The sequence below is a fragment of the Pan troglodytes genome, chromosome 12 (genome assembly GCF_028858775.2).
Source record: "Pan troglodytes isolate AG18354 chromosome 12, NHGRI_mPanTro3-v2.0_pri, whole genome shotgun sequence".
Taxonomy (NCBI): Eukaryota; Metazoa; Chordata; class Mammalia; order Primates; family Hominidae; genus Pan; species Pan troglodytes.
In genome coordinates this window covers 113,426,765-113,451,944 of record NC_072410.2, presented here as the reverse complement: position 1 = coordinate 113,451,944, position 25,180 = coordinate 113,426,765, and the positions used below count along the sequence as shown (strand labels likewise).

The following is a 25,180-nucleotide window of genomic DNA, read 5'->3' as shown; positions in this document are numbered from 1 at the left end:
GCTGATCAGCTGTATCTGGAAGGGTGGTTGTGGGGAGGGAAGGCAGGGCAGAGAGGATGTTATGATCAGATTCCTAAGTTTGGCAGTTGGGAAAGGGTAGTGTTATTCACTCAAGGAGTATAAGAGATGGGGCAACTCTGGAGTAAATTTGGGAATTTGGTTGTTTCGTAACAGCTTTATTGAGATACAGTTTACATACCATACAACTCACAATTTACATACCATACAACTCATTTAAAGAGTATAATTCAGTCGTTCTTAACATAGAGTTATACAACCATCACCTCTCTCTAATTCCAGCACATTTTCATCACTCCCAAAAGACACCTTGTATTCATTAGCCGTCATAGACAATCCCCACTACCTCTCCAGCCCTAAGCAACCACTAATCTACTTCTTTATAGATTTGCCTGTTCTGGACATTTCATGTAAGTGTGATCATACAATACATACTCTTTTGTCTCTGGCATCTTTCATTTAGCATAATCTTTCCAAGGTTCAAAATTGAGGAGTTTTGTTCATTCAATAAGTATTTTTTGTGATGTGCTACATGCCAGGTACTGTAGCAATACAGCAGTGAATAAGATGGACAATGCCTCTGTTCTTAGGAAGCTTTCATTTAGTAGCCTGAAAGAAGACATAAGTAGATACAATAACTTCATGTAGTTGTATTAAGATAACTGATGCTGGGTTGTGGCTTGCTGTGAAGGGCAAATTAGAGGAGGTAGTCAAGGGAAAGCATCTGAGAAGGTGACGTTGGAACTGAGACCCAAATGATACAAAGGAGCCAACCACATCAATATCTGAAGACAAAGCATTTCAGGAAGAAAGTAGAGCAAGTACGGGGCATGTGGTGGAAACTAGTTTGGCATCTTGAATATGAAGTCCCGGGAGAGATCCTAGTAGAGATACCTAGTGTCACGTGTATGTATTAAAGGTCTAGAATTCAGAAGAACAATCTGGGTTACAAATACAGGCTTGGAAGTCCTTAGCATGTCAGAAAGATGAGAATGAAGATTGAGAAGTTGGCCAAGGAGCAAACCGTCGGAATATCAACATTTAAAGGGTAGGCAGAGGTGGCTGAATATGTGAAGGAAACAGGAAAGCCAGCAAGACAAGATGAGAGCATCAGGTCAGAGAAGCCAAGAGAGAGGTGCTTGAGGAAGGAGCAGGTACTCCTTAGGAGTGACAACGGCTGCCAAGAGAACAAGATAGGGACTGACACCTATAGTTCCAGCTACTTGGGAGGCTGAGGCGGGAGGATCACTTGAGCCCAGGAGTTGGAGGCCAGACTGGGCAACATAGGGGGACCTTGTCTCAAAAAAAAAAAAAAAAAGACTGAAATGACTACTGAGCAGCAAGGACAGTTTCAGAAAAGTGATTGGTAAAAGCCAGAGTATAGCGAATTGAGGAGCGAGTAGAAGGTGAGGAAGTACAAGAGGGTCCACTGCCCTAGGAGGTGGTCTGGGGAAAGAATAAAGTGGGAACTAAAGGAGCTTAGAGTCAAGGGATTTTAATTTGGGGATGAACATGGCTGTAGTATGTTTAAATTTGGATTGGATGGTAAAGAGCAGACAGTGAGGAAAATGTCAATGACACAGCAGTGTTGAGTTCCTCGGAGGGAGGGAGTATGTAGAGTAGAATGGTGGAAAGATTCATTGTGGAAAGAGAGGTCTGTTCTATCTATAGAGGAGAAATAGAAGGAGACAGATGTGGGCAGGTTGGTACCCTGTTGGTACATGTATTCTTAATTATTGTACCAACATGAAGTTGAGGAAATTTACAAATGGACTGTTTATTTTTTTGATGCAGAAGATGGCCCGTGCCTCAAGTGAAGAAGAGGATAGAAGGTTGGAAAATTTGGGAAAGGGGAGAAAGTTTGAAAATAGTTGATATGGAAATGAAATGGAGAAAACAGCCAGGCAACATGGAGGGCCAGTTAAAGTGGAAGGCCAGGGTATCCACAATAATTACAAATAAAAAATGTTTAAAAAGTGGAAGGCCAGGAATTTATGGCGGCTCTCATCCACAGTTGTTTGATCTTCTGTATCAACACCTGTTTGGAGGTAGGATCTCAGTTTGGGGATAGATCCATTGCATGTCCATCTGACTGAGTTCCTTGAGGTCAGGGTCCCTGTAAGGCATTTCCATGTCCTAGGCACTTAATCCAGTGCTTGGCAAATAGAAGCTGCTTAATGTTGAGTGAGTGAGTGGATTGTGAGCTAGAGTGGTTGGGAAAAGGCATCAAAGAAGGTGAGGGATTTGAAAGATGAGGTTTAACTTAAAGTGTGCCTTGTGACCATTGCAAATTATGGCTGAAATTATTAAGAAGAAACAAAAATTATGTAAGTAGTTGGTATAAAATATGCTGAAATAACAGAAAGTAGAAGAAAAAGTGATTGAAATTCACAGTATGAATAAGTATTTAAAAAAAAAATTTTTTTTTTTTGAGGCAGAGTCTCGCTCTGTCGCCCAGGCTGGAGTGCAGTGGCGCGATCTCAGCTCACTGCAAGCTCCGCCTCCTGGGTTCACACCATTCTCCTGCCTCAGCCTCCCGAGTAGCTGGGACTACAGGTGTCCGCCACCACGCCCGGCTAATTTTTTGTATTTTTAGTAGAGACGGGGTTTCACCGTGTTAGCCAGGATGGGTCTCGATATCCTGATCTCGTGATCCGCCTGCCTCGGCCTCCCAAAGTGCTGGGATTACAGGCGTGAGCCACCGCGCCCGGCCATTTAAATTTAAGCCATTTGGCAAATACACATTATGATCTTAAAGAAGATGACAGTGTTGAAATGCTTATGGCTTTCTACTTAAGTGCTAATTCTAAAAGTATTATTATATAATCTGCGTAACTGCTAGTTTACATTTTAAATACATTATAATTTAATCCTAAAATTCAGAAAATTGAATTTAAATCAAGCCCAAACCTTTGGGCTTCTTGGATCTGTACCGCCTTCTCTCTTAATTTTAAGAACTGCAAGATCCCTGGACTCCCAAGGATCAGTTTTCATCTGTTCTCATGTGGACACTGTTCTTCCCTGTCTTTGTAATTTTGTAGAACTCTCTTACGTCTCAGAATTTTTCAGTGACGTGCTGTCATCAGATGGCATGTAGTGTACATTGTAAAAAAGTGTAAGTTTATTGGACTTGGTTTTGATTTTTTTTAATCCTTCTTTTTCTCCCCTTGAATATTTACAGTGGAGCTGGGCAAGAAGTAGGAAGATCATGTATTATTCTCGAGTTCAAAGGAAGAAAAATAATGGTAATTACTATTTTTGTACTCAGTTTAATAGTATGGCTCTGACTGTATTGGGTGTTAGTCTTTTCTCATAGACTAGTTATCTTTTTAGCTCCCAGAAAAATGTTATAGTACACGTAATCTATGCTGTATAGTGTTAATGAGAAAAACTAATACACACTTCTACTTAGTAATTTAGTTGATTAAGAAGATATATTCTATGACTGTAAAATTGTCAGCTAGATCTGTTGAACTGTTACCTCTTCAAAGTCCCTCTTCCACTCCTGAAGGGTTGAGCCAGCCTAACTGCCCCACCCCCAGTGGAAGATCCCAAGGGCCCAAGCACTCTGAACACACTGAGAGCTCTAGCCGCCTCCAGCATGTGGGGATCAAGCCTTGGCCTAGAAGCTTGGATCCCCAGGTCCCACTGGGGCTGCCGGCCTTGGCCAAGTCACTTTGCTTCTCTAAGCCTGAAAGGTAGAGGGGTTAGAGGAGATAGTTTCTAAGGTACTCATTAGAAAGTCAGTTCTGTGTCTCAGATTCCTTTGATTCCTCTTTCTTCTCAACTCCTCCCAATCTGAAAAGAACATGTATAGGTCAGACATAGTCATCCTTTTAGTCATCTGTTTTGTTAATTTGGTAGTAACGCCATAAAAATAAGTAACTTTAATGACCGAGTCTTAAGAATTTGTTCCCTAATGCCTTAAAATATTTAAATTACCCTGATCAGGTAAGTTTCCCATTTCTAATTATTATCTTCTCACGAGAGTCGATCTGGTAGTAGTAAATCTATAAACTTTTAAAATTTTAATCTGATATCAAAGTTTTTGAAAAAGATTTAATTCGTTGTTAGAATGACGACCAAAAGTAGCTGGAAAGAAGCTGTTTTGTACTTTGCATCCTGTGACCCCTAAATGTGAGCTATATTTTAAATTTGTTGGGAAGTTAGAATTGTTAATGGCATATTTGCCACATTTAATAAGAATCATGTTCCAAGTGCTAGTGCCTGGAGTCCATCTTGAGTATATGGGTGATGGATCTAGAATTATTGCCTATTTGCTGAATGAATTTTAATAAAATGTGCAGGAGATTGTGATCTCTTTTCCTGTCTCTTTCAGCTCGACTGTGGGATCCACCCTGGCCTAGAAGGAATGGATGCTCTTCCTTATATTGATTTAATTGACCCAGCTGAGATTGATCTCCTATTAATTAGTCAGTACGTTTTTCCCTTTATTAATGACACTTTTTCACGGACTTTTACTATCAAGATCATTCTTTACTAGATTTTGAGAGTTTGGTTTTTTAAAAGAGTGTTTTCTGCTAGGAAGCATATTGCAGACATCTGAGTCTAAACCAACACTCCATAATGTCATCACAGGCTAGAGAAGTTTGCTATGAAAAACTTACCTACCTCTATGTATAAGTTCAGTGAGTATGTGAGAAGGAGATAGTACAGAACTTGAATCATTGTAAAACTTGAGACTAAGAAAGCCCTTTTCCAGGATATCTCCTTGAGGTCACTGTTTTATCACATTCTTCTATAAGAACGCCATTTCACCTTTATTGAAACTATTTTTAAATAGAGTTCATATAGAAAAATGTGACAAGACAGTGACCTCAGGGAGATATCCATGTTTCAACTTTATTCTGTTAAAATGTTTGCTGTAATTCTGGCTGCCAGGAGTAGGCTTGGGATATTCTTCTTCCTCCCTAATTCACTAATAAAGTTTTTTGCTGTTTAAAAACAATACTTTAAACATCTTTCCTCCATTTTAGAACTGTATGCATTACTTCTTCCTTCTACACATACCTACTCTTGGTTTTTCTGAAAGTATCAGCACATAGTTGTTTATATAAAACTTGTTTTGTACAGTAAGCAACAGTTTCATTACATGGTATCTGATGGATAATAATTTTAAGAATTAATGCAGCCTCTTTCTTTTTAAGTTTCCATTTGGATCACTGTGGAGCTCTGCCCTGGTTTCTACAGAAGACAAGTTTCAAAGGAAGAACGTTTATGACTCATGCCACAAAAGCTATTTATAGATGGCTTCTTTCTGATTATGTCAAAGTTAGGTAAATTACTTTATTAGATTATACACGACTTTGGCTCTATATGGTACGTGTGGTTCAAGATATGGACCATTTTGTGTTTTAAAATGAGGTGCTCCCTTTTCATGTATAAGGATATCAGTAATTTCATCATTCATTAACAAGGTCATTGAAACCTATTGTGTTTCTAGCACCTTCCTGACCTTGAAGGTTTTTTTGAGACAGGATCTTGCTCTGTCATCCAGGCTGGAGTGCAGTGGTGTGATCACAGCTCACTGCAGCCTCAGCCACCTGGGCTCAAGCAGTCCTTCCACCTCAGCCTCCTGAGCAGCTGAGACTACAGGTGTGTGCCACCACACCCAGCAGAGTTTTTTGTTTTTTGAAGAGATAGGGTCTTATGTTGCCCAGGCTAGTCTCAAACTCCTGGGCTCCAGTGATCCTCCTGCCTTGGCCTCCCAGAGTGCTGGGATTACAGGCATGAGCCGCTGGCCTGGCCTTGAAGTCTTTATATAGCTTTTGTGTCCTTTTAAAACTTCATTAGGCTGGATTGGAAGAGTTATGCTTAATTGTGGTAACACTCGTTAACACTTCAATAGTGCTTACCACATACTAGGCCCAATCCTAAATTCCTAATGTATATTAACTTCACACAAAGATAAATAAATATATATATTTTTTTCTTTTTTTCTTTTTTTTTTTTTTTGAGATGGAGTCTTGTGCTGTTGACCAGGCTGGAGTGCAGTGGCGCTATCTTAGCTCACTGCAACCTCTGCTCCCGGGTTCAGGCAATTCTCATGTCTCAGCCTCCCCAGTAGCTAGGATTACAGGCACACAGTGCATACCACCACGCCTGGCTAATTTTTGTATTTTTAGTAGAGCCGGGGTTTTACCATGTTGGCCAGCCTGGTCTTGAACTCCTGACCTCAGGTGATCTGTCTGTCTTGGCCTCCCAGAGTGCTGGGATTACAGGGGTGAGCCACCGCACCCAGCCGGGAGATAAATATATTTAATCTTCACACCAACTCATGATGTAGGTTCTATTATCAATTCCATTTTATAGATGATGAAACTGAGGCACAGCGAGGTTAGGTTATTTGCCTAAAATCATCACAGTAAGAGACGGAGCGAGGATTTGAACCCAAACAATCTGGCTCCAGAGTCAGCGTCCTTAACCACTGTTCTCTCTTGCTTTTTTGTAAGTACATTAACATAATTTTCAGGAGAAAGGTTGTGCTAGACTTTGTAGAAAAATCTTTTCTCCTCCTAATGTGAGAAATATCTGCCATGGTTCAACGTATGTGAGTGTGTTATATCTTTCAGGAGTGTTGGGGTGGGAAAAAAGTTTGAGAAATACTATCCTAAAGAGTATTTTGTCTTAATTTACTGTATGTATTACTGAAAATTGAGAGTACTTTGAGCTCAGTGTCTTAATTTCCTGTGTGGTTTGTTTAAAATCAAGTTTTGTAGCTATACACACAATAGAGTAAAAAAAAAAAATACACAAAATATCTGAGAAATTTTAAATCCATAATTCATACAGTATATTTTAAAGAAATATCTTCATGGAGATGTTATCCACAATTTCTTTGTGTTCAAAGGCTTTTTTAAAAATCTGACTCTTAATTGTTTTTGCTGGCATCTTTCAAAATTTAGTAACATATCAGCAGACGACATGCTGTATACCGAGACAGATTTGGAAGAAAGCATGGACAAAATTGAAACTATCAACTTTCATGAAGTTAAGGAAGTTGCGGGAATCAAGTTTTGGTGTTACCATGCAGGTCACGTCCTAGGAGCCGCCATGTTCATGATTGAGATCGCAGGCGTGAAGGTACCCTCTGGCTGTGGCGCTTTTCTCCCCAGAGAAATCAGTACAGAGCTTTGTGCCACCAAGTACTATTAAAAAAAAATTCCCTAAGACTTGCAAAGTGTCAGAACATGGAAACATAAGATAAAAATACGGTTAACACCTTTTCCTTTTAAATATTGTAGTTCCTACCTCCATTACAATACTTTCTTTATCAAGACTGAGGAAAAAAAAATTTTTAAAGACTGAGAAAAGAGTAAAATAAACATCTCAAAAAGTAATTCCCTGACACCATAGGATTCCGTTTGCTTTAGAAAACTGGTTAGGGAAGAGGTGTCTTTGTGGCTGCATTCGTTTAAAATTAAAACACAATTTGGTATACATGTCCCCCTGATGTCTTAGAATTCACAGGTAAGCCCCTAAGCAGGGTGGACTGCAAGAGTGAAAGGGGTTAATTAGGAAGGATCTTTGGGGAACCCTTGAACTTCTGAAAACGTGGGCGGGCCGCTGGCTTTCTAGACTCCAGAGCAGCCGCTTTGAACTCTGGCTGTACGTAAGATTCACTTAGGGAGCTGCTGAAAAACAACTGTTGAATCAAAATTTGGAGGCGCAGCTTGGCCTTTTCCTTTTCGAGTTTGCTACGTGATTCTAACGTCAGCCAGAGAACCAATGCTCTAGTGTCATGTCCTAAATTTTTCACAGCTGCTTATACATTTGGAACTTTTAGACATTGAATTGTAAAATATATCACTAAATCACTTATTCTTGCAGTTTGCTCCAGGGCACAAAAAATAAGTAGCACAAATGCAGAGGTGAATTCTCTTGGAATTTGATGCAGACCCTCTTATGATTTTATCTCTGGTTTTAGACCATGTACCTCAGTGCACTCCTTTCCTTGTCTGCATGCCCTTTTTCTCTAAGAAGTTCAGAGCACTTCTCAAGTGGATTAATGTTATATAGGTTATCATTGTGAGATGATACTGGGAATAGATTATTCCCATTTACTAGAGGAAATAATTGAAGCACTGAACCGTTTACTGACTGAACTACACATTTTGAATTGGACACAAGCACTGCATGTAAATTTTGTCAGTTTTAGACTTAAAAACTGTAACTGCACTTTTGGATTTCATGAGTTTAATCTATTCGCTAGCAAAATGAAGCCTTCCCCAAATCCTAACTTTCTAGTTTTATCTTTTTCACAGCTTTTGTACACTGGTGATTTCTCAAGACAAGAAGATAGGCACTTAATGGCAGCTGAAATTCCTAATATTAAGCCTGATATTCTTATCATTGTAAGTATTAATATACTATATTGTAATCAATGTAATGTAAGCAGATTTTTTTTCTTTTGGAAAATAATACTGTGATCTCACTTTCATAATATGTTATTTGATATAAACTTACCTTTTTTAAAATATAAGAAAACTGGTGGCCGGGCACAGTGGCTCACACCTGTAATCCTAGCGCTTTGGGAGGCTGAGGCGGGCAGATCACTTAAGGCCAGGAGTTAGAGACCAGCTTGGCCAACACAGTGAAAACCCATCTCTACTACAAAAATACAAAAATTAGCTGGGTGTGGTGGTGCACGCCTATACTCCCAGTTACTTGGGAGGCTAAGGCACAAGAATCACTTGAACCCAGAAGGTGGAGGTTACAGTGAGCCAAGATCACGCTGCTGCACTCAAGCCTGGGCTACAAAAGCAAGACTCAGTCTCAAAAAAAAAAAAAATTGGGGCAGGTGCTTCTTTTTGTAGTGCAGCTTCACTTTCTTGCTGTTAAATGCATTAACTCTAGTCTAATATCAGAGACGCCAGGCTGTCTCTGGGCAGGATCATTTTTACTGGTTATGCCCTCTCTCTGTCTTCTAAATATATATTTCTAGATGAGAATATGTAGAAGAACATCTTACAGGTCATTTAAGAAATGGTGTGACCTCACTGCCTTTGCCATGGTGACTGTCCTCAGGCCCTTAGTCCATGCTAACTTATCGTTTTGTTTATCTTTGTGTGTCATGTCTGCCTACTAGGTTGCAAGTCCCAGGGGAGCAAAAAAAATGAACTGTGTACAGAAGCTCTTTGGGGGCAGCTTGGGATGTGTGTTGCTGACTGTAGAGTCAGGGGTTGGGAGAGAAATCTTGCAAGCTTTTGGTGTATATAAGAACATCAGGTGTATGTGGTTCAGGGAGGAAGAGTTGTCTGTTTCTCCTCCACCACCTACCACGTTCCCCAGCTGCCCAGGCATGTGGGCCAGTACATACTGCTGTCCATAAGCAACATGTGAGCAGATTAGATTGGACTCTGCTCATGGTATGCCCAGCATATAAACTTAATTTAAGGGAAGATTTATTTTTTGAACCCTCAGAAAAAGTAGCTATTTTCATAGTACCATACTTTAGAGCAGTGCTTCAAATTTTAATATGCTTATAATCATCTGAGGATATTGCTAAGATACAAATTCTGATTCAGTACATCTGGGTTGGGGTCTGAGATTTTGCGCTTCTGATAAGCTCCCAAGGGATGTCAATCTTCTGGTCAGTGGACCACACCTAGTAAGACTGTAAGGATATTCTTAAACAGAAGTATAAGAAACAACATCTGTTTCTATTTTAAAAGCTTTGACTTATCAGAGGTGGGAGAAATAACCTTTTTCTTCCTAATGGAAAGCAAAATGGTTAAAAAAGGACATGGGAAGAAGATACAGTTTTGGACTATTTCCTGATTTCATTTTATAAAAAGTTCTAGATTTGAATTCTAGCATTCTTTTTTTTTTTTTTTTTTTTTTGAGATGGAGTCTCACTCTGGAGTGAGCGACTGCAATGGCATGATCTCGGCTCACTGCAACCTCTGCCTCCCAGGTTCAAGTGATTCTCCTGCCTCAGCCTCCTGACTAGCTGGGATTATAAGTCATGCGCCACCATGCCCGGCTAATTTTTGTATTTTTAGTAGAGACGGGGTTTCATCCTGTTGGTCAGACTGGACTCCTGACCTCAGGTGATCCACCCGCCTCGGCCTTCCAAAATGCTGGGATTACAGGCATGAGCCACCATGCCCGGCCTGTTTTTGTTGTTGTTGTTAAATTTTATTTTTTTGAGATGGAGTCTTGCTCTGTCGCCCAGGCTGGAGTGCAATGGTGCGATCTCGGCTCACTGCAACCTCCTCCTCCTGGGTTCAAGCAGTTCTCCTGCCTCAGCCTCCGGAGTAGCTGGGATTACAGGCGTCCACCACCACGCCCAGCTTATTTTTGTATTTTTAGTAGAGACAGGGTTTCACCATGTTGGCCAGGCTGGTCTCAAACTGCTGACCTCAGGTGATCCACCCACCTTGGCTTCCCAAAGTGCTGGGATTACAGGTGTGAGCCACCACGCTGGGCCTGAATTCTAGCATTCTTGCTTGCTCTTCCCAATTACTATTATGACAACACATGTTCGAGTAAATGACATGCTAATGGAGAAGTGAATTGCTTAGCCCCTCAGTATTTCACTGATGTTTAACTTTTGAATTCTTTGAGGATCATCGGTCTTAGTCTCACACTTCTAATGTATTATTTAGGAATCTACTTATGGGACCCATATCCATGAGAAACGTGAAGAGCGAGAAGCAAGATTCTGTAACACTGTCCACGATATTGTAAACAGAGGAGGCAGGGGTCTCATTCCTGTCTTTGCTCTTGGAAGGGCTCAGGAGCTGCTCTTGATTCTGGGTATGCCATTTCCTTTCTATTTAGGCGATGATCAAAATCTTGTTATTTTATCAAGATAATTACGTGGTCTTGGATGAGTCATTCCACCGTTCTGGACTTCAGTTTTCTTCATTTAAAAATAGAGATTTGGGGCCGGGCGCGGTGGCTCACGCCTGTAATCCCAGCACTTTGGGAGGCTGAGGTGGGTAGATCACAAGATCAGGAGTTCAAGACCAGCCTGACCAAGATGGTGAAACCCTGTCTCTACTAAAAATACAAAAATTAGCCTGGCACAGTGACAGATGCCTGTAATCCCAGCTACTCAGGAGGCTGAGGCAGAGAATTGCTTGAACCTGGGAGGTGGAGGTTGCAGTGAGCCGAGATTGCGCCACTGCACTCCAGCCTGGGCGACAGAGCGAGACTCCGTCTCAAAAAAAAAAAATAATAATAATAATAATAGGGATTTGGATCTAGGAATAGCCCAGGAAAACAGCAACTCTCATGCACTGCTGTTGGGAATGTGAACTGGCGTCCCCTTCCGGTTGCCATCAGAAGTCTTAAAATATGTGTACCCTTTGGCCAGCAGTTCCGCTTCTGGGAAATAAATGAGATGTACAGAAAATTTTGTCAAGAAAGGTATTCATCATTTTAGTATTTTCAAAGAAATATGTCAGTAAATATAGCATTGTAGGAAAAAATTGTGTTACAGATGAGTAATTACATACTTTGCACATAATATATTAAGTCAACCAAAAAAGTAGAGTTCAAAACTATATTTACTCTGGGCCGGGCATGGTGGCTCACGCCTGTAATCCTAGCACTTAGGGAGGCTGAGATGGGCAGATCACTTGAGGCCAGGAGTTCAAGACCAGCCTGGCCATCATGGTGAAACCTCGTCTCTACCAAAAATAGAAAAATGAGCCAGGTGTGGTGGCACACACCTGTAGTCCCAGCTTTTCTGGAGGCTGGGGCATGAGAATTGCTTGAGCCTGGGAGGCAGAGGTTGCAGTGAGCCGAGATTGCACCACTGCACTCCAGCCTTGGTGACAGAGCGAGACTCTGTCTCAAAACAAACAAACAAACAAACAAACAAAAACAAAAAAAAACTAAATGTACTCTGATCCTAGTTAGGTAAAAAATGCACACACAAATGACTGAAAAGCTACTAAATCTGGATAGTGAGGATATGGATGATATTTTTTGTTTTCTGCTTTTCTCCATTTTACAAGTACTTCAGTGAGCATGTATAATTTTTTGTAATAAGAAAAACAATAGTTGTTACTTTTTAGCATACATTTGTACTTCATGATCCCTTCTACCTCACATTCGGTGATTCTAGTTGGGAAAAGCACTCTTATTAAAGAATAAAAGAAGGTACTTTACAGCCAGGCATAGTGGCTCACGACTGTAATCCCTAATTCCAGCACCTTGAGAGGCTAAGGGCGGAAGATCACTTGAGCCCAGGAATTTAAGACCAGCCTGGGCAGCAAGGCAAGACCCTGTCTCTACAAAAAATACAAAGAATTAGCTGGACGTGGTGGTACACGCCTGTTGTCCCAGCTACCTGGGAGACTGAGGTAGGAGGATCACTTGAGCCTGGGAGGCAGAGGTTGCAGTGAGCCAAGATTGTGCCACTGCACTCCAGGGTGGGCGACAGAATGAGACCCTGTCTCAAAAAAAAGCAAATAATATAATGGGTGCTTTGCATGTGTGTCACCTCTGTGCGAAGCACTAGAAACACTTGCATCTTAGCTCTTCCTCTCTGTTCTGCCATCTTGGTGAGGAGGAGAAAAAATAGTATCCCTGTCACACTGAAAAGGAAAACAGAAGGAAAGTTGGAAGAAATGACCCCGGATGAAAAGGAAATCTGTAACAGATAGGACTTCTAGAAGCTGAATTTCCCAAATCCGAATCTAATTCAGTCTTTTGATCTTGATTGGTCCTCCTTCCTAACTGCAAGTCAAATTCATCCTTAGAAGTCTTGAAATCAAAGTCTTCGTAACCTGTAAGATGAAGAACAGAGAAGTTAGGAAGTTGAAACAATGTTGCCACCATCAAATTGGGTTGCCAGATTTAGCAAATAAAACTAGAGGACAACTCATTAAATTTTAGGTTCAGATAAATAATGAATAATGTTTTAGTATAAGTGTACCAAATATTTAATATATATTCTTTTTTTTTTTTTTTTTTTTTTTTTTTTTTGAGACAGAGTCTCACCCTGTCACCCAGGCTGGAGTGTGGTGGCGCTATCTCGGCTTGGCACAATCTTGGCTCACCACCACCTGTGCCTCCCGGGTTCAAGCTATTCGTCTGCCTCAGCCTCCTGAGTAGCTGGGATCCTGGCTAATTTTTGTATTTTTAGTAGAGACGAGGTTTCACCACATTGGCCAGGCTGGTCTCGTTAGTATATATTCTTATACTAAAAATCTTTTGTTGTTCACCTAAAATTCAAATTTAACTGAGTATTTGATATTTTTATCTGGCAATTCTACCGTCTGTTCTTTGCAACTGGTTGCCCTTTTCCCTTAAATTCTCCCTTGTAATGTAGTATAATAGAAAGAACAGCTGCTTTCAAATCTTATCTGTGTTTCAGATGAAATCTATCATATGGCTAGAGCCATATGACCTTGGGCAAATTATTTAACTTTTTTTAATATTCAGAGTTTATTCATAAAAACACTCACAAGAAAACAAGAAATGGTGGCGTGATTGTGGGGTGTAGTCTGCTTTAGGGTATCTAAGAAATCATAAGAGTAATAAATCGTGAATGGGATAAACTAGAAGACAAAGCAGGAAATTTGTAATGCATGTGACAGAAAGTCTTTGTCCTCATATAGAATTATCATTGATACATCAAATGGAAGAATAACTTCACACAATAATCAGCCTTTTTTTTACCCTTAGTTTGCTAGTTAAGATGGTGATAAGTCTTCGTAAGTTGTTTTGAAAATTAGAAATTATAGACGTAAATTGGTGAAACCCCGTCTGTACTAAAAATACAAAAAATTAGCCAGGCATGGTGGCCGGCGCCTGTAGTCCCAGCTACTCTGGAGGTTGAGGCAGGAGAATGGCATGAACCCGGGAGGTGGAACTTGCAGTGAGCGGAGATCGCGCCACTGCACTGCAGCCTGGGCGACAGAATGAGACTCTGTCTCAAAAAAAAAAAAAAAAAAAAAGAAATTACAGATGTAAATTATATAATAGGCATATAATACATTTTCAAACTGCAGAGACACCTATTAGAATAAAGGGTGTCTTTCAGCCATACTACCCTGATAAAATTTTGGGATTTAATGAGGGCTTTTCCCTTAACATAAGTCTTTTGACGGTATATTACCCACTGCTTTCTTTAATTATCAGAAACTGGTTAGTAGGTTTTTAAAAATACAAGCATGGCTGAGTGTGGTGACTCATGCCTGTAATCCCAGCACTTTGGGAGGCTGGGCAGGAGGATCACTTAAGTCCAGAGTTTGAGACCAGCCTGGGAAACATAATGAGACCCAGTCTCAAAAAAAAAAAATTAGCCGAGTATGGTAGCACACTCCTGTAGTCACAGCTCCGAAGGCTGAGGTGGAAGGATCACTTGAACCTGAGAGGTTGAGGCTGCCATGAGCCATGATCATACCACTACCCTCAAGGCTAGTCGACAGCCTGGGTATAAAACACAAACAAAAACAAGCAATAATAGCATAATAGGACTATACTTTTTTTTTTAAGTGTTCAAAATCGGTTAACTCTTGGCAATTCTCTTTTGTAATTAGCACTCAATAAATCTGTTTGAAATATTAATAATACATTTTTAAAACCATCACAGAATTTTTTCTAATACATTTTTCTAATACATTTAAATAAAAATGTATTATTTAGTGTCTTGTTATGGTAATAAGTTATAGACTTCAGTGTAAACTTATACTGAGTCATGTTTAAAAGCCTCCACATCTTTGGACTATGATCATAGCATTCTTTTTAGGTCATGCACTATTTAGAAATAAGTTTTGGTTTTGTAAATTTAAGTTAGTTACAACCAGGATAATTTTGCTTAAACTCTTTAAAATATAGTTGTGTGCTTTATTTCTTGGTTGTATGTGTATCATTTCTTGTTTCTGTGTGTATCATTTATTACTTGAACTATTTACCCCATCTAACAAAGTAATGTTTGTTTCTTGAAAAATCTCTCTAGATGAGTACTGGCAGAATCACCCAGAACTACATGACATTCCAATATACTATGCATCATCTTTGGCCAAGAAGTGTATGGCAGTGTACCAGACATATGTAAATGCCATGAATGACAAAATCCGCAAACAGATCAACATCAATAATCCCTTTGTTTTCAAACACATTAGTAACCTCAAGGTGAGTGCTTGTGGAAGAAAGACAAGGATGGATAAAACCAAATCAGTCATTAGTAGTAGGAGGTACGAGGCCGTGAGTGATGGCTCACAGCTGTAATTTAGCACTTTGGGAGTCTAAGGCAGGAGGATCACTAGAACTCAGGAGTTTGAGACCGGCCTGGGCAAGATAGTGAGACCCTGTCTCTATCAAAATAAAATAAAAATCGTAGGCAGTGCATGTCAGTGACTGTGGCTGAATTCCTCTTGCTGGAATCTTACCGCTTCTCAACAGGTATCGTTTTTCTGCAGGAAATCAAAACTTCAGCAGCTGACATTCTTTTTCTGCTTCAACAGATTTTGCCACTTGCCCCAAGTAGCCATGTGTTCTCAGTATTTATAATACTCATCTCTTTTGCCGTAGGCATAAAAAGTTCTGAGGAGAAAAGTATTTTGTATTATGTATTTAAGTTTCTCTTCTCACTCAAACCAAATCATCTTTTTGATTAGTGCTGCAAATTCTATATATGAAAATTTTTATATACTTTGATGGAAGCATTCAATAAAATCTGATTTTATTTAATTTAAAAAATACTGTTTAACTTGATGCTTGAATCATAATAAAATAATTGATATCCGAAATAATTTAAAAGTGGTCTTCTAGTTGTAAATAGGCTTTGTTCATAAAGTATATATTTTAAGTTAACTGCTTAAGGATTGTAGACAAGTTCTCCCTAGAACAATGTTAAACCTTTTGATTTCCAGGCCAGCTCAAAACATGCATGGAGCATGCAAAGCTATTGTGAGTCTTTGGGAATATTTTTTCAGAGTTGTGTCTTGGGTAGATCAAGACCCATTTGACTCTTCCTATTACTTTTCTGCCTGCCTGCTAGGCGCTGAAGATGGTCCTGATGGTTCTGATGGCCCTCTAGCTACCAACAGAAGGTTTTGAAGATCGGGGTGAACTTACCGCTTTTTATTACTTGGTTTTTCTACCATTCCTAGCCTAAACTGTTTAGGAATTCGGCAACTGAACTTAAAATGTTTACAGATCTTGTGAAGGCTCTTTCAGTGATGTGATTAATCTCTTAGCCTTTTGTTATTCTTTAAAAAGAAAGAATGCTTTGTCAGCTGCTGGTAGCTAACATACTTTTCCCATTCTGTTTTCTCTCTTAGAGCATGGATCATTTTGATGACATTGGTCCCAGTGTTGTAATGGCCTCCCCAGGCATGATGCAAAGTGGCTTATCCAGAGAATTATTTGAAAGCTGGTGTACTGATAAGAGGAATGGTGTCATTATAGCAGGATACTGTGTAGAAGGGACACTTGCCAAGGTCAGTTACAGTCATAGGCTATTGTGTTATTCCTATTCAGAATCACAGAGGTGGCAGGGTCCTCACAGGTTTTTGCACTGAAGTAGTTCTTTAATACAAGTTTTGATTTTTAAAAATGAGGACGGGAATAGGTAGCTAGAGATGTGCATAGGATGTAGAATTATGCAGACACTGAATGGCATAATGAGGTCCCAGGTGATTGATATACACATTAAAGTTTGAGAAATGCTCATCTGGTTGCAAGTAGAGAAGAATGGACAGGACCCTGTTTGAGACAAACACGTGAATACTCTCCCTCCTCTCATGAAGAAGAGGTTGACTAATACATATGATCTTAAAAAGCTGTAGAATGTGTTTGGGTTGACCACTTTCTACTATTATGAAACATTGATTTTCAGCTCTTAGGGATGTAGAAATTGTAGAAAATATATGCAGAACTTGGGAGGCAGTTTCTGAGCATCCAGGCATCACATTCTCATCCTCTATTTTATTTTTAAAAATATGATATGATTCTTTATTTTGATAATCTTTATTACTTTACCTTATTCTATAAAGTTCTTTAGTGACAATGTTGTATTTAAAATAGATTTCCAGGCTGGGTGCAGTGGCTCACACCTGTAATCCCAGCACTTTGGGAGGCCAAGGCGGGTGGATCACCTGAGGTCAGGAGTTCGAGACCAGCCTGGCCAACATGGCGAAACCCCGCCTCTACTAAAAATACAAAAAATTAGCTGGGCGTGGTGGCGTATGCCTGTAATCCCAGCTACTCGGGAGGCTGAGGCAGGGAGAATTGCTTGAAACTGGAGGCGGAGGTTGCAGTCAGCCGAGATTGGTGCCACTGCACTCCAACCTGGGTGACGGAGCAAGACTCCATCTCCAAAAAAAAAAAAAAAATTTCCAGGCCTGGCACAGTGCCTCACATCTGTAATCCTAGCACTTCAGGAGGCCACAGCAGGTGGATCACTTGAGCTCAGGAGTTGGGGACCAGCTTGGGCAACATGGAGAAATCCCATCTCTACAAAAAATACAAAAATTAGCCAGGTGTGGTGGCATGTGCCTGTAGTCCTAGCTAGTTGGGGGACTGAGGCAGGAGGCTTGCTTGAACCCAGGAGGTCGAGGCTGCAGTGAGCTGAGATCGCACACTGCATTTCAGCCTGGGTGACAAAGTGAGACCCTATTTGAAAAAACAAAGATTTTCAGAATAGAAATATATCCACATATTTAGGAAATGACTTTGGAGAGCACAGGAATAGTTGGGAATACAGGTTTGTCTTTCTAAGCATAACAGTTATGATTCTCACTGCCAGCACTCCAGATAGATGAGTTTTAGTTAATTTGTTTACTTTTCTCATTAAATGTTTGCTTGATTGAGAACATGAGTATTTGATATTTACTGAGTCAGTTATATTAGAATGATTTTGTGCTGAAGGTCCTAAATTTAACATGAATTTATGACTGCATGAAAAAAATGAAAATGTACCTTTACGTTTATAACTGGGTAGTTTGTTTTGTTATTTTTCTTTATTTTCCACAGCACATCATGTCTGAACCTGAAGAAATCACTACTATGTCTGGACAGAAATTACCACTGAAAATGTCTGTTGATTACATTTCTTTCTCAGCTCACACGGATTACCAGCAAACCAGTGAATTTATTCGTGCTTTGAAACCGCCTCATGTGGTTAGTCTATGAATTTCATTTATTGTATTAAAGGGAAAAAAAGTGCATACCCAGGAAACTGTGCAGCAGGCAGTTCACAAAGCAAGCATCATCACCTACTAATGCGACACCCCCTGAGCAGAGCCTTTCACGTGCGCTCGGATTTGGTCTTTACAACTCCCCTTTGATTTCAGCAAGCTGCCCCCTTTCTCCAGAACTGACTGACTCAGACCTACCAGCCCCAATCCTAATGTTTTTCTGTTATTTTCTGCTGCCTCTCCAATAATTTAAGAGCCAGGCTTGGAGTATGACTGCTCATTTGGAATGCCAGCTCCATCTCTTACTTACTATGTAACCCTTGGCAAGTTACTTAACCTCTCTGTACCTCATTTGTAAATAGGAATAATAGCTCATAAGGTTATTGTAAGGATGAAGTGAGAGAACATATCTAAAGCACTTAATATGGTGCCTGGCACATAGTAAATGCTTAATATATATATTATATATATATATATATAATATATATATATATATATATTTTTTTTTTTTGAGGCGGAGTCTTGCTCTGTCACCCAGGCTGACTGCAACTCCGCCTCCCGGGTTCAAGCAGCTCTCTGCCTCAGCCTCCTGAGTAACTGGGATTACAGGTGCCCACCACCACACCCGGCTAATTTTTGTATTTTTAGTAGAGATGGGGTTTCACCGTCTTGGCCAGGCTGGTCTTGAACTCCTGACTTCGTGATACACCCGCCTCGGCCTCCCAAAGTGCTGGGATTATAGGAGCGAGCCACTGCACCCAGCCGACTTATATTTTTAAGTATTGTGTAACTTATTAAAAATAAATTAGATATTTTGATGGAATTGGAAAGGAGGGGTAAGCTGAAAAAAGTGTGTATTTTTAATTAGAAGAACACTAATGAAGCATGTGTCCATAGAAAATAGATGAAGTGCCCTTTCCAAATGTATTGGAAAGCAGAAGAAATGGCCTTTTGTTAGTTTTGTTTGTTTGCTTGTTGTTTTGGGGGTTTTTTGGTTTGTTTGTTTGTTTGTTTGTTTGGATGAAGTCTTGCTCTGTTGCCTAGGCTGGAGTGCAGTGGCGCCAATCTCGGCTCACTGCAGCTTCTGCCTCCTGGGTTAAAGCAATTCTCCTGCCTCAGCCTTCCGGGTAGCTGGGATTACAGGCACGTGCCACCACGCCCAGCTAATTTTTGTATTTGTAGTAGAGACAGGGTTTCACCATGTTGGCCAGGCTGGTCTCAAACTCCTGACCTCAGGTGATCTGCCCGCCTCGGCCTCCCAAAGCGCTAGGATTACAGGCATGAGCCACTGCACCTGGCCTTGCTTGTTGTTTTTTAAATACGTTTTACTGTGGTAAAATATCTAACATAAAATTTGCAGTTTTAACCATTTTTAAATGTACAAACCAGTGGCATTAATTATATTCACAGTGTTGTACAACCATCACCACTGTCTATTTTCACAGCTTTTCATCACTACAAGCAGAAACTCTGTACCATTACACAGTAACTCCCCATTCCCTTCCCCCATCCCTGGTAATCTTGAATCTACTTTCTGTTTCTATGAATTTGACTATTCTAGGTATTTCATATAAGAGGAATCATAATGCCTATGATGTTTTCAAGGTTCATCATGTTGTGGCATGTATCAGCACTTCATGCCGAAGTCATGGTCCGTTATATGTAGACCACATGTTGTTTATCCATTCACCTGTGGGTGGACACTCGGGTTGTGTCACTTTACAGCAAATGTGAAGTGGTATCTCGTTGTGGTTTTTATTTTCATTTCTCTAATGACTAATGATGTTGAGCACCTTTTCATGCAGTCTTTTGTTCATTTTTGAGTTTTTTCTAGCATGATGGGCCTCACAGGTATTTGCCACTGGCCCTTAATGAGCAGATTATTTGGTCAAGAAAAATCACTCTCCTGTCTATAGCGTCGCAGTGTGTAGGGTTTAGTCACAGAGTAGGCTCCTCCCAGGTGTTTCTTATTGTCTGTGTGCATGAATATTCCCCCAGATTTCCAAGCCAGGGAGGAAAAGCCGAATTGCTCTTTTGTGTGGTGTCACCACCTCATCCTCAGCCCCATTTCATCCTGTCACTCTCCTGGTTCTACTTCTGCTGACAGTTTAAGTTCCTGGGTTGAACTTCATGCTCATTTTCCTGTGATAACCAGCTCCAGCAAAAGTATAGCTGCAGGATAAAATTGCAATACTAGTAGTGTTGGTGGTAGTAATGAATACTAGCTAACATTGATTATTTACCATGTGCCGGACGCTGTATATGTGTTTTATATGAACTGACTTGCTTAATCTTCATGACCGACAGCTGTTCTGCAGATGAGACAACTGAGGTGTGAAATCACTTGGTCAAGGTTACACAGCTTAAATAAGCAGCAGCACCAGGATTCTGTTCAGGCAGCCAGGCCCAGGCCCTTCCCCAGCAAGCAGTAAGCCCCTGCCACGTGCTGGTGCTGGCTATGCCCAGCCACAAGCCATCTACCACATGTGAGAGGCTAAGAACAATCTATCTTGGCCGGGCTGCAGTCCCAGCACTTTGGGAGGCCAATGCGGGTGGATCACTTGAGGCCAGGAGTTCAAGACCAGCCTGGCCAACATAGTGAAACCCCATCTCTACTAAAAGTATAAAAATTAGGCAGGGCACGGTGGCTCATGCCTGTAATCCCAGCATTTTGGGAGGCCAAGGCGAGCAGATCACGAGGTCAGGAGATGGAGACCATCCTGGCTAACACGGTGAAACCCCGTCTCTACTAAAAATACAAAAAAATTAGCCGGGTGTGGTGGCAGGTGCCTGTAGTCCCAGCTACTCGGGAGGCCGAGGCAGGAGAATGGCGTGAACCTGGGAGGCGGAGCTTGCAGTGAGCCGAGATCACGCCACTGGACTCCAGCCTGGGCAACGGAGCGAGACTCGGTCTCAAAAAAAAAAAAAAAAAAAGTATAAAAATTAGATAGGCATGGTGGTTCACACCTGTATCCCAGCTACTTGGAGGCTGAGGCATGAGAATCCCTTGAACCCTGGAGGCAGAGGCTGCAGTGAGCCAAGATCACGACACTGCACTCCAGCCTGGGTGGCAGAGTAAGACTGTCTCAAAAAAAAAAGAACAATCTGTCTTGTAAGATAGAAGTTACAAAAGTGAATGGAAAGGGACTGGTAGCTAATGCTGTTGTTGTAAATACCCTCTAAAATATTCCATTTGGGGCTGAGTGTAGTGGCTCATGCCTGTAATCGTACCACTCTGCAAGGCTGAGGTGGAAAGACTGCCCAGAAGTTTGAGACCAGCCTAGATAACATAGTGAGACCTTGTCTCTGCAAGAATAAAATAAAACTAGCCAAGCATGGTGGCTCATGCCTGTAGTCCCAGCTACCTGGGTGGCTAAGGTGGGAGGATTGTATAAGCCTGGGAGATTGAGGCCACGGTGAGCCAAGATTATGCCACTGCACTCCAACCTGCGCAACAGAGCAAGACTCTCTTTAAATAAAGAAATATATAAAGTAATAAAATGTTCCATTTGGTTCTGAAATATTTTATTAGGATAGTTACAGTGGCTCACGCCTATAATCCTAGCATTTTGGGAGGCCAAGATGGGCAGATCACTGGAGCCCAGGAGTTCAAGACCATCTTGGGCAATATGCGAGACCCTGTCTCTACAAAAAATACAAATATTAGCCGGGCATGGTGGCGTGTGCCTGTAGTCCCGGCTACGTGGGAGGCTGAGGCAGGAGGATTGCTTGATCCCTGGAGGTTGAGGCTTCAGTGAGCCATGATCACATCACTGGACTCCAGCCTGCGCAACAGAGTGAGACCCTGTCTCCAAAAATATATCAATATATGAGGTAGGCCAGGCACAGTGGCTCAAGCCTGTAATCCCAGCACTTTGGGAGGCCAAGGTGGGCGTCAAGAGTTCGAGACCAGCCTGACCAACATGGTAAAACCCCATCTCTACTAAAAATACAAAAAATTAGCCAGGCATAGTGGCGTGTACCTATAGTGCCAGCTACTCGGGAGGCTCAGGCAGGAGAATCGCTTGAACTCAGGAGGTAGAGGCTGCAGTGAGCTGAGATCACACCACTGCTACCCTCCAGCCTGGGCGACAGAGCAAGACTCCATCTCACAAAAAGAAAAAAGAGAACCATGGGTGTTTTCTAAGACAGTAGGGTAGCAATAGTTTTGTACAAGAGTCATAGGCATTTAAAACTAGAAGAGACTACAGAAGTCAGCCCTTTACCACTGTGAACATAGAAGCAGTGAAACATGGAAAAGGCGTGTATCTCGTTAGTGGCAAAGACTGGAGTAGAAAAGAAGTTTCTTTACTCTTTGTTCAAATAGTACCACATAAGGATCAAACAGAATGAATATGTGTATACAAGTTGAATCGGCTGGAGGTCCTTAAAAGTAGTAAAGTTTCATAACTTCCAAGTATGTCTCTATTTCATATATTTAATTCAACTAAGGACCATGATTAAGCTGAATGATGTTTCCATATATTCTTTTAACATTTATTCTATGTAGATTTTAGTCCATGGAGAACAGAACGAAATGGCCAGATTGAAAGCAGCACTGATTCGAGAATATGAAGATAACGATGAAGTTCACATAGAGGTTCATAATCCTCGGAATACAGAAGCAGTGACCTTAAACTTCAGAGGAGAAAAACTAGCCAAGGTAAAAGGTTATGGTTCCTGTCTGTCCAATCCATGTTTTTTCTTCAGGAAAGACTGTACTTCTTAAGAAAATAGATCTTTAGTCAAAAGAATATGCTTATTTCTGTCTACTTGTTATACTACAGGAATTTTATCCTTATCCTTTTTGGCTTCTTTTGGTTCTGTGCATTCATTTCTTCAGGTGGAAAATGTTCAGCTAGATTAGATTTTTTTTGTGTGTGTGTGAGACGGAGTCTCGCTCTGTCACCAGGCTGGAGTGCAATGGTGCGATCTCGGCTCACTGCAACCTCCGCCTCCTGGGTTCCAGCGATTCTCCTGCCTCAGCCTCCTGAGTAGCTGGGATTACAGGTGCGCGCCACCACGCCCAGCTAATGTTTGCATCTTTAGTAGAGATGGGGTTTCACCACGTTGGCCAGGATAGTCTTGATCTCTTGACCACGTGATCCACCCACCTCCGCCTCCCAAAGTGCTGGGATTACAGGCGTGAGCCACCGTGCCCAGCCTAGATTAGATCTTAATGCAGCTGAATCTCATAGCTCTTTAATCCATATCCCCACTTGCTTTTCCTACCCACATCTGAGGGTAAAGAACTGTTTGTTACTGTTTGTTACTGTAGCCAGTATAGCCTTGTGTCCACCTCTTGTCATTCTCCCTGAGAATCTGAAGATAGGCTCATATCTCTAAACATATATGTTTGTGTAGATATGATGGAATATATGAAACATTTTCTCTTTAAAAATTAATCGGCCGGACACGGTGGTTCCTGCCTATAATCCCAGCACTTTGGGAGGCCAAGGTGTGTGGATCACTTGAGGTCAGGAGTTGGAGACCAACCTGGCCAACATGGTAAAACCCCGGCTCTATCAAAAATAAAATAAAAAATAAAAAAATTAGCTGGGTGTGGTCGCAGGTGCCTGTAATCCCAGCTACTTGGGAGGTTGAGGCGGGAGAATCCCTTGAACCCAGGAGGTGGAGGTTGTAGTGAGCTGAGATCGAACCTGAGAGATGGAGGTTGCGGTGAGCTGCGATCGCGCCAATGCACTCCAGCCTGAGTGACAGAGTGAGACTGTGTCTCAAAACAAACAAACAAACAAAAAAGAAGTAATCAAGGCTGGGCACGGTGGCTCACTCCTGTAATCCCAGGACTTTGGGAGGCCAAGTCAGGCAAATCGCTTTAGCTCAGGAGTTCAAGACCAGGCTCGGCAACGTGGTGAAACCCAGTCTCTACGAAAAATACAAAAATTAGCTGGGTGCAGTGGCATGCTCCTGTAGTCCCAACTACCTGGGAGGCTGAGGTGGGAGGATGGCTTGACCTCCAGAGGTTGAGGCTACAGTGAGCCATTGTCCTGTCACGGCACTCCAGCCTGGGTGACAGAGCAAGACCTTGTCTCAAAAAAATAAAAAAAGAATTAATCATTTTTGAGAGTGAAATGTAACATTTTCAGAATTTAAAGTTGAAATAGTTAAGGAAAGCCTGAGCTGGCTTTTTAGAGGGATGCTGTCAGAAGCCTGCATCTTTACTTCTGTTGATCACAACTCGTTTAGAAATACTTCTAAGAGAAACTTTTTAAAAATTACATATATAATTTTAAATTTTTAAAAAGGAATTGAAATCATTATGTTGAAGAGATATGTGCAACTCCCATGTTCTGTTTTTTTGTTTTGAGATGGGGTCACACTCTGTTGCCGAGGCTGGAGTGCAGTGGTGCATTCATGACTTACTGCAGCCTCGACCTCCCTAGGCTCAGCTGATCCTCCCCTCTCAGCCTCCCAAGTAGCTAGGACTACAGGCACAAATTTTTTTTTTTTTTTTTTTTTTTTTTTTTTTTTTTTAGAAGGAGTCTTGCTCTGTCGCCCAGGCTGGAGTGCAATGGCGCCATCTCGGCTCACTGCAACCTCCGCCTCCCAGGTTCATGGAATTCTCCTACCTCAGCCTCCTGATTAGCTGGGATCACAGGTGCCCACCACCACGCCCGGCTAATTTTTTTTGTATTTTTAGTAGAGACAGTGTTTCACCACATTGGCCAGGCTGGTCTCGAACTCCTGACCTCAAATGATCCACGTGCCTTGGCCTCCCAAAGTGCTGGGATTACAGGCGTGACCCACCGTGCCCAGTCTGAGGCTCAAACTTTTAATGATTTAGTTGAAGGTTTAAGTATCAACATATGGGCCAGGTGCTGTGGCTCACGCCCATAATCCCAGGACTTTGGGAGGCTGAGGTGGACAAATCATCTGAGATCAGGAGTTCGAGACCAGCCTGGCCAACATGGAGAAACCCTGTCTCTACTAAAGATATGAAAATTAGCCAGTCGTGGTTGTGCGCAACTGCAGTCCCAGCCACTCGGGAGGCTGAGGCAGGAGAATCGCTTGAACCT

General features: G+C 41.4%; 1 protein-coding gene across 3 annotated transcripts in view; it reads left to right on the top strand.

The window, feature by feature from the left end:
* Positions 1-25,180, top strand: part of CPSF3 (cleavage and polyadenylation specific factor 3) — a 49,179-nt gene that overhangs the window by 1,877 nt on the left and 22,122 nt on the right. For all 3 annotated transcript variants that reach the window (NM_001246367.1, XM_009441956.4, XM_016942885.4), the window contains 10 exon segments: positions 3,200-3,263; positions 4,358-4,455; positions 5,187-5,315; positions 6,945-7,122; positions 8,304-8,393; positions 10,650-10,800; positions 14,960-15,135; positions 16,287-16,445; positions 17,980-18,126; positions 22,654-22,806. In NM_001246367.1, the coding sequence (NP_001233296.1) occupies positions 3,200-3,263; positions 4,358-4,455; positions 5,187-5,315; positions 6,945-7,122; positions 8,304-8,393; positions 10,650-10,800; positions 14,960-15,135; positions 16,287-16,445; positions 17,980-18,126; positions 22,654-22,806 (1,345 nt within the window).